Below are 10471 nucleotides of genomic sequence, written 5' to 3'. Positions count from 1 at the left end.
GATAACGGCAGTATCATGATAGCCATGGCCACGAGACCGAACCTGTAATGAGTAACTTTATCTTTATTAGTTTTATCGGTTGGGGTTATCAAGATTGAGGTGTTGACTGTGACATAACGAAACAACGTGTTAATTGTGTTACTGCGTTGCAAAAGCGTTCTTGTGACGTGGAAAAAGACAAATCGCGACGGTAATTCCCATGAAACAAAAATGACAACAGTAACGACATAAACAGGTCGGAAGTAACGCTGACATCAACATTAATGACAGCAACGACTATAATGAAGCTATAATGTGCAGTTATTTATCCAGGCATTTTCTCTTCAAGCACTATATGGTTTTGATTTATCTGATATCTTGTGCGGAGAGAAGTAATGACAGTACAGTGACAGTAACGTGAGGGTGAGCCGCCCTACACATTGCCTGGCAGAGTATCTCTTTGGTTGCACTGCAGCGTGTGTTATGGCAATTTTATGATGGCTTCCCGGTGTGAAAAGTGGGTACCATGAATACGAAAATGTTGGACAGCAGGAAGTCTATAGTTATAAAATTCAATTGACACACGTAATTTGGTTGTGTCAGTTGATGCAGCTTGATATCTCCTAATTAACTGATGTGTGGCGAGTGTGGCTCCCAGCAAACAAATATTACGTAGGGTAAAATCCACACGCCAGATGATAAGGGAGGTGACTGATAGCGCGGGGAGGCGACGGACGGAGAACAATCAGTATAGAGCGGGCGTTTTGTGCGTGGTGAGGGGCGACGAGCGTGGAGAGATGAGTGAGGAAACACACGCCAGAGACTCTTGTGGGAAGGTGATGGAGGCAGACGAAGGTAAGGCGTCTTGCAGGGGGTGGGGGTGTCAGCTCACGGCGATTTGTTGTAGCTCAAACAAAAAATGGAATAAATTCACGTCTAGAGCTTCTGCTATAACTTAATTATCATTTGTTACGTCTTAGCATGGTTAGGATTGTCATTAGTGTAAGTAGCAGCCTTCACCGATTTATACTAAAACACATTTGTTTGTCTTTGTGTGAAAATATCTGGTCAGGTGTCGTTCGGGAAGCTTGGCCTTTGTATCGGCGCTTCCCTGATGATCTTCACTGGTCAGTTTTCAGCTCTTCAGTTGTTCGTGTCTAGAATTTTTCTTTGTTGTTCTCTCTTTCTCCACATTTCATATATCACTGGCTTGGTTTCTTCGATCAGCTCTTCTTTAAATAATAGTTATCCAGTTATGTGCTCTTCTTCCTCTGTAGTGAGTCTTTCTATTTGCAATATCTTCTTTCTTTCATTTGCATAATTTGATTAAAAAATGGGTTAAATTTTCTAGTTCACTATTGCACATGATGCATTTTGTGTCACCATTCGTGTGCCTATTCCTGTCACTTAATTTTAGGTTGTTAGTCCTTGCCTTATATAATATTTCTGATGATGGCTTGTTGTCATAAAACTTTTCTTCCTTTATCAATTTCTTAAATTTGTTATATAATTTGAAACTAGATCTTTCTGCCACTTCTTTCTTCCAATTTTCTGTATCCCATTCCTTAATTCTTCCTTGTAAATTTTGTGTCTTCATTCCCTTCAGATCTGAATGTTTTAATTTTAAGTTTTTCAAAAATTCATTAGGAATGGTCAGTCAGCGGCAGGGTGCTGGTCGGTGCAGTAGTGTCCATAGATTGTTGTTTTGCAGGAGACGGCAACATGATGACCAGGAATGGGAGGAGGATGGAGGTGGTCAGATGGAACAACGTTCCCCCAGCCGTGCAAGTGAAACTTCTCTTTCTTCTCGACACCGGCGACGTCGCCTCCTTGGACATAAACCACTCGGATGATCTGGATAGCTCACCCCCAGCGGTGGCACGAGACGCCTTCTTGTCGGTGCTGCAGGACGGGCAGCACAGCTTTGCGCCTGTTACGGAGGTGTTGAAGAGCCGAACTAAGCTCTTGCTAGAGTATCCCTTGATTTTGCTGCCCGCTGGGACTCCGGCGGCTGATATTAGTGTGAGGAAGGACGACGAGGACCTGCTGACGTTCGTCCACGCCTGTCGGCACTTGAAAGTGAAATATCACAATTTAGAGAACAAAATAAAAAAGGTACAGGAGAAGTTTAGCCTTACTGATGATGAAATGGAAGGAAATGAATTGATTTACACCGAAAATCTGAGAATGGCCCGCTTGTGTGAAGCTCTTACTCCCCATCAAGTGGGGCAGTTACTGGCGCTGATAACCAAGGATGATGCACTAAGCAAGTGCGTGGCAGCAGGTCTTGAGGACCATCAAGCCAAGCTGGGGAACACGAAAGGCCTCAAGGAGGTTATGTTTTTTTATCTCATCAGGGCAATTGAGTTAGATAATAAACTGAACCGTATCTACACGTTCCGGCTGGAAACTTTGCTGGAGCAGATGCAGCATATCAAGGGGACAAGTGAGGCGGAGAAGCGTGTGTTGTCGGAGGCCATCACTGATTTGAACGACTACCCTAGTGGAGGACGCCCGGCTGGGCACTGCGTGGTGTTCTGCGTCACCAAAGACAGGGCTGGGGCAAAGGAGGAAATAAGAAAAGTTAAGCATGTATTCGAAAAGTCTCTGGGATACACTGTTCACATTGAGCAGGATCCGGTGAAGGTGAAGCTTACAGAGTGTCTTGCCGAGCTGCAAAAACCCAAGTACAAGTTTTATGATTCCATCGTCTACTGGTTCATGTCTCACGGCACGGAAACCACTCTGAAACTGGCGGACGGTTCCCTTTTGGAAAGAAAGACTTTCATTCAAGACTTCTCAAAAGTGAATAATTTCAGGAAGAAACCCAAAATTTTCTTCATGGCTGCCTGTCAGGGCAACACAACTATTCAACTAGAAAAAAGAAGTGAGTAGATAGTAATTATACCCAACACTCACAATTTTTGTACAATGAAATGTTTAATTTTAAAATTTTCCCGTGATTTTTCCTGTCTACATATGTGCATACCGTGCATGCGTTGAGTCAGTATTTCCCTTGTGTTTTCGGGGAACAGAAGGGGTGCTTGTGTCGATCGACGGGAGTGCCGAGGGCCACTCGACCTTCTCGGTGCTGCCTGAAGGTTGCCAAAACATCACCGCCGTCTACTACCAGATGGACCGCCTGGTGGCCAGCGCCACGCTTCCCCAGCAGTACGCCTTCCGCCTTCCCGACGAAGGTATGCTAATTATGTTTTATATTATGAATATATATATATATATATATATATATATATATATATATATATATATATATATATATATATATATATATATAAAACTAGGCCCACCACATAGTAAAATTAACCCCACCAGACGGTAATCTAGTCCTACTAGATGGTAACCGTGTCATGTAATCCGTGTCATATGATCATGAAACACACTGCAGTAAGTTCAGGTCATATAATTTTTAAATATGTTAGGATTTCAGAATGATCGGATTGTCCGTGAGAAAAGTAGTTGATATCCTGAACAGGTTGAAAATTGCTGAACTGAAGCAACTCGTTTTGACATGCGTCGTTTCTGAAGCATCAGCGCACACGAGCCTTGAGGCGCCTGACAGACTGTCGTGTTGCAGGGTCGGTGTACGTGGACATCGTGTGCCGCTTGATGGAGCAGCATCGCGGTCACAGCATCACGCAGGTGCTGGAGCGTGCCACCAACAGGCTGCATCAAATTCTCTTCTCGATCAGTAAGTATCCCGGCGAGGTAAAACAGGCCTGTTACTACGAGAGCACCCTCCAGAAGACCTTCAGAGTGCCCTGAGAGCACGAGGGTGGCCGTTGCCTCCAGCTAGCCCTGCAGGAGGTGGAGGATGAGGCCACGGCAACATCCACGTCCGTGACTAAACACAGCACGGGCGCCTCCATACAGTGACTCGAACGAACTCTCCTTACATCACGTGGCACTCCACCAAACCTCAGCACATTCTCCCACACCATATACCACACCACACTCTCCCACCGGAAACCACAACTTGCTGTCTCATGCTATGTGCCATACCCCACCATGCCACACCACGCTCTCCCACATCATATGCCAAAGCATGCTATTCTACACCGCAAGCCTCCCTCCCCACGCCATAGCACACCATACTATTCCGTACCCTACCCCACATCGCTATTTCACACCATACCACACAGCTTTCTATCTCACACCATACCGTACCACACTTAATCACCACACACACAAACACACTTACATCACGCTACAGCTCACCAAACCATATATCCCAAAACACATCATGCTGGGAGGTATCATATTTTCCGTTCACGTGCCCCATGACGTGACACGGCCATACATAAGTAGCCTCAATGGTTTTGCTCACTCACGCCGTCCCATTCAGTCATAGTCACAGGAGAAGTAACTCATCTAACGGTGTACCACAACACTTAATGCAAGTTACTATTTACTAATAAAAATAAATAAAAAGCATGCTCAGATATTGTAAAGGAAAATATAATGCTGACACGAGGGCGTAAGAGCGACCTAAAAAGGATTGAACTCGAAACCCTGTCTGATTAGTGGCATCCAACCTAAATCTTGACGTGAGTTGCTGCAAAACCAGGAAATTCTCTCTCTCTCTCTCTCTCTCTCTCTCTCTCTCTCTCTCTCTCTCCTATTTTTTTACACACAAAAATATACATATAAATAAGTTTAAGATCATAATTTAGGCATAATTTTCTTTCAATTTTATGTATTTTATATTAACCTGAGGACAGGTAAGCAGTTACGAAATGTACAGCGTTCTTTTTATTTTCTAATAAAAATGACAAACAATAAGGAGATCAATGCCCAAGCTAAATGTGAATGACGAACATTTTAAACGCCTATGCTCCATACCGTTTACTTTTGGTGAAAGTCACTAGAGAAAATAGTTTACACCTTTCCATGAAAAAAAAAAATATATATATATTTGGAAATTGTGTTTTACTACTAGTAAATTATGATTATACACGGTGAAGTAGTGACGATTGCTCAAAGAATAACACAGATCTGTTAAATGTCGGAGCTCATATCCGTCTCCTTGGCTTTTGATCCTGGTGGGGAAAACAGAAAAAACAACAAAAACAAAACAAAACCAAAAAAGAAAAAAAAAAAAAAACATTGCCTTGGAAAACAGGGGCAGTATGTCATTCGGGTTACCACAGTCAGGTTCCCCCGGGCACCCAGTTATCGGCCAGCCTGGAAGGAAGGATGAACAGATGGGTGATATTGATGAGATAGAAACTACGTTAATTGCTATATAGTTAAATTTAACATCCTTTGGTAACAGAGCAATGTTGTTGTTTGTTGGTCAAGGATTGCTCCCTCCTACAAGGGGAGAGCACGGGCCTTAAATTTGCGGCGGCCCGTATCAGGGTGTCGACAGACCATCTCTATCGGTTGATGTCAGCCGAGCTGACCAAATGACAAAGGGTTGCAAATCTGTTGTCAGAAGGGCCACTCAGGGGAGGGAGAGTGAGCCAAGCAGAACAAGATGATGTAGGCCCTGGAATGCAGTACCGCAGACGAACACGAGGCACAGAGGAGGCTGGAGAGACACACGTGCACCTGCTGCAGAGTGCTGGCGACGGCTGCTGGACAACAGTATTTCCACTTTCCTTGAGTCCTCCAGTCGTCACAAAACAAGGTGAGCACAGCGGAAACGTTTTCTATGACAGTTGTGACGGATAACTATTTCCAAAATATAATTTCATTGTAGAGAAAATTAAATGGAAAGAAGTAACTAATATGTAGGTTTGAAGTTCAAATTGCACGAAAAAAAACTCCACAAATATCTACAGGAAGAAAATAAATGTAAATTAATAACTTTCAGTGAAAAGAAAATATCGATAAATCAACTTAATCGGCATTTAAGGGGGATGAATTAAGGAAGGTGGTTCTTTCCTCGTTGTCGTCAAACTTTCTTTGACAATGTACCGCTTCGAGTTTATGGCGCTAGTCACGCACACAAATTTAATCAAGCTCTTGGTCCGCGTCACAAACAGGCGGAGCTCGCGCGGGTTAATTAAGGATTTTAGAATCTTGACAAATCGCCACTTTCGCGTTGCTGCTACTACTTCATTCTAATTAAGAACCACAACACAACTTATCAGTCTGTCAGTATAAAGAGCTAAAAAATGAAACCAACATGCGAACGTCAATGGAGCCTGCGCCCTGGACAGAGCTCGGCCGTTTGTCTCCAGGGACGATTGTGTGTTTCTGTGCCTGTGTCTACAGCTTCACGGACGCATCTTCCTGTTTGCTTTATTAATATGTAAAGAATAATTGTTGAGGAATAGAAGTGATAGAAATGCCAATGGGCTAAGGGCTGCCTGTATAGGACAGTAAGAGAAAAAGTGGGACAGGAGGAAGTGTTGCTTGCGTCTGGGGTCGGATGGGGTAGGGAGACCCACACATCGCTGGTGGATGTACGTAGGGCCTTCTTCCCCCAGACGTGCTGGCCCGAAGGGAAGGGCGAAGGAAAGCCGAAATGTTTATGCAGATATGTGTGTGTGTGTGGGGGGGGGGGAATTAGCGCCTCCCCCCCTCTCCCCCCTTGCATCGGCAGGGGCGGCGGGGGCAGCAGCTCCATATTCAAATTCGGATTCAGATGATGATGATGGTTGCAAGCAAGAGTCATTCATCACTGCAGCCACCATAAATAAAATAGGTTTGCGCAACTAATGGACTGAGGCCGTCCCTAAGGCCCCTCAAGAAAGCCTACCACAGCGGTACAGGCAACACACACACAAAAAAAGGTTAAAATATGAAACAATTGGTAACTAGATATATCACAGGGCCATCATTAACAAAAATCTCTCCCCGTACCACTTTGAGGCTAGTGCCAATACGAACTAGCGGGCTTTAAAATAACCTATCCGCGCTATGAACCAGCACAAACAATTTATAACTAAAGATACACAAATCACAAATGGGTCAGGCTTTCATCTGCGACAGACCAGTTGACAAGTTCATTGTTATACCATCATCCCGTAATTTTCCCAGTACTAACATCGCGTGTCTGAAGTGGACCACTGCATCAATCAGCGTTTCTGAGTCTCATTGTGTACCCAAAGAATTGCTGTCGCGTACCCCGGTTGGAGAAACCATAAACGAGTTAAAAAAAAAAACCTCAGTAAATTCAGCATCTGCAAAAAGTGAAGCCACTTAAGTTTTGTTTTCTTTTAATCTTACGCTAACGCCAAGACCGAAACAAAGAGACATAATACGTGGCATCCCTGGCCCATCACGGGCTTCGGGCACTCAGGTCACCTTCAAGGTACATACAAAAGAAAGAGAAAATACACACACACACACACACACACACACACACACACACACACACACACACACACACACACATACACACAAATACACACACACAAAAAAAATTGCTACAGGTTTAGGCAATGACCCTGCACACACAGGTCATGAGTATGTCAATGTTTTGTTGTGTCATGATGACATGTTTTTGTTTTTTTTTAATTAATGGTTGAGGAATGAAAGTTAAGGGAGCACATTACTGCAGCTCTCACACTATAGTTTTGTGAATACATTTATAGAGAGCATTTATGAGGCCTCAAGTTCATTGCACTATTGCCAACAAAACTATTCACATATATTTTTTTTATCCATTAATTAAATTACATTTCTCTCTCTCTCTCTCTCTCCTGGTCGTCATGTCTGTCTGACTAATACACTTCCATGCTATTTTTTTCAACTCTCTAGGTTGCAGTGCTCTAAAAAGTATGAAAAGTAAAACGAAGCATAGCTTTCTCTAAATCTCTTGTGAGGCGCCAAGCTTTTGAGCAGTATTTTAGAAGTGACAGGTTCTGATGGCACTCCTTTCTCTACAGGGAGTGACAGGATTCATGATGGCACTGTGATAACTAAGAGCGCTCCATCCCATTCCTATTCTCTCTGATTTTTTTCGTCGGCAGAGTTTGCACTAATTGCTTCTCGTATATAGATATGTGTATGTCCTGCCAGTTGATTATTTCACATTATCTTTGTTTTCTTCATACTAATTTTACGACTTGCTTTTCAACTAATTCTGTGTAGATTACTTCACTTTAAAATATTTTGAGATTCGGTTAACTTAAACGTTTTGAGAATTGGGCAACTTAAATTATTTTGTGAGTTGGGCAACTTGAATTATTATGAGATTAGGGCAAATTTAAATATTTCTAAATTGGGAAAAATTCAATCATTATGAGATTGGGCCATTATTGATCTTAATATTGTGAGATTAAGGGAACTTTAAATGTTTTAGGATTAGGGCAACTTTAAATATTATGAGATTAGAACAACTTAAAAATAGATTTGGGCAACTTTAATTGCCCATCATTAAACACTTTGAGACTGGGGAAACTTCAAACATTATGAGATTAGGACAACTCATAAGAACATAAGAACATAAGAGAACGGGAGTCATTGAACTCCATCTGCCATTTATCCGCCAGTCATATAATCTGTTGAGTTCACCTGAGATACTAGCGTCCTGATCCCGACTCAATTACTACCGATCTTGATCTTGTATCATCTGCAAATACTAATAACATCACTTACTAATTCCTGTGTGTCATTAATTGATATAAATAATAAAACAAAAGTGGATTGGACCCTACCGAACCCCCCCACCTCCCACACAGGAAACCCTAGCTGAGGCATGACCACCCTTTTGTGAACCCATGCTGCGAGTCGTGAATTAGCTATGTTTTCTCTAATGCTCCTGAATGTTCCTGGCTATTATGGACTCTATCTTCCCTATAACCGATGTTAAGCTAAACTGGGCGATAGTTTGAACAAACTGACCTGTCCCCTTTTTTTAAAAATCAGTCATTAGCTTCCATCTAACTCTAAACATGTTGGAGCAAAACCTTCCACTCACCGACAAACTGCCTTCCATTTTATATCACTACGCAAAAGCAAGTAAATGTAGTGCAGGGCAGGTGGTCGGTACGCCTGATTCCCTGACGTAGTAAACACGTATTGACTAAGCTATGATAAATGGAAAAGAAAATATAGGTATTCAAAAATTCTGAAAAACTGCGTCCCATGAGAGTGCAAGAGCTTAGAGGCGGGAAGGAGAGCAAGGCAGCGGACCTACACAAGGAACGTTCAGGTCGTTCCCAAGCATCGGTGACTCATCATGAACTGACCCACTCACGGTAAACCAAGGTAAAGTGTTGCTGGTGAGGCGGACACACACACACACACACACACACACACACACACACACACACACTCGTGATACGGTGGAGGAGGAGGAGGAAGGGGGAGGAGGCTGAGGAAGAGATAAACTTCTGAAAATTATCATTCATTGAATGACATACATGCATGCAAATTCAACAATGAAAAATAAATTTATTAAAAGAGAGGGAGGGAAAGAAAGACGGAGGGATGGAGCAAGGGTGGAATGGACAAAGGGAAGAGTGAGTGGGTGAAGGGCTGAAGGAGGGCACGAAGGAAGGAGCGAAGAGTACTGGAAAGAGATAAGGTTGTGCTGGAGGGTTAAAAGCGGCCGGCAAACACACACACACACATACACACATAAGAGAGAGAGAGAGAGAGAGAGAGAGAGAGAGAGTAACCCCAAAAAAAAAATATATATATATATATATATATATATATATATATATATATATATATATATGTGTGTGTGTGTGTGTGTGTGTGTGTGTGTGTGTGTGTGTGTATATATATATATATATATATATATATATATATATATATATATATATATATATATATATATATATATATATATATATATATATATATATATATATATATATATATATATATATATATATATATATATATATATATATATATATATATATATATATATATATATATATATATATATATATATATATATATATGTGTGTGTGTGTGTGTGTGTGTGTGTGTGTGTGTGTGTGTATATATATATATATATATATATATATATATATATATATATATATATATATATATATATATATATATATATATATATATATATTATTATTATATCATTTTAATAATCCCACTGCAGGACGTGGGATTTCCAAACGTTTCAGTTCATACTTACTTTGTTTTCTTGTTTCTTACTTTGGATTTGAGTTATTACGAAACGTCTGCATCGAAATTGAAAACTATATGATTGTTTTCATTATCCTGATAGGGAGTGAAAAACAACCTTTATACGGCATATAGGCCGGGATTGAGAGACAAAAAATTTGGAGGCGAGACTGGCTGAGTTGAAAGCATTGCATACTTTCCTCTCGCCAAATAATATTGAGTGCAGATAGATTAATGTGATTATCATATATTATTGTCCACCAGCTGGGAAGCCGCAGCAGGATTGAATTGTGGGGCAGGAAACGGTACCGAGTGCCAGGAAACGTGGTGGCCTTGGTGAGTCTTGTCGTCACGGCGGGGACACGTTAGCACACGCTTATCTAAACGTTCCTAAGGATTACAACTTGAAATAGTAAGTGAA

The 10471-nt window shown here is 41.6% G+C and overlaps 1 protein-coding gene across 1 annotated transcript; it reads left to right on the top strand.

The window, feature by feature from the left end:
- The first annotated feature begins 693 nt into the window (after nt 1–693).
- LOC126983890 (uncharacterized) lies at nt 694–4870 on the top strand. The gene is made up of 4 exons (XM_050837062.1): nt 694–834; nt 1691–2866; nt 3015–3176; nt 3575–4870. Exons 1-4 carry the CDS (start codon nt 777–779, stop codon nt 3760–3762), a joined length of 1584 nt encoding a protein of 527 aa, XP_050693019.1. The 5' UTR covers nt 694–776; the 3' UTR covers nt 3763–4870.
- The last annotated feature ends 5601 nt before the right edge of the window (nt 4871–10471 follow it).

This window comes from Eriocheir sinensis, chromosome 55 (assembly GCF_024679095.1).
Source record: "Eriocheir sinensis breed Jianghai 21 chromosome 55, ASM2467909v1, whole genome shotgun sequence".
Classification (NCBI taxonomy): Eukaryota; Metazoa; Arthropoda; class Malacostraca; order Decapoda; family Varunidae; genus Eriocheir; species Eriocheir sinensis.
Note: the sequence above shows the minus strand (reverse complement) of the source record. Positions and strands in the feature narration are given on the sequence as shown.

Bases quoted from the DNA above. Each gene is read 5' to 3' on its own strand.
- LOC126983890 (XM_050837062.1), top strand. From the start codon at position 777: ATGAGTGAGGAAACACACGCCAGAGACTCTTGTGGGAAGGTGATGGAG. The intron at 835-1,690 runs GTAAGGCGTCTT...GTTGTTTTGCAG, and splicing joins GGTGATGGAGGCAGACGAAG to GAGACGGCAACATGATGACC. The intron at 2,867-3,014 runs GTGAGTAGATAG...TTCGGGGAACAG, and splicing joins TATTCAACTAGAAAAAAGAA to AAGGGGTGCTTGTGTCGATC.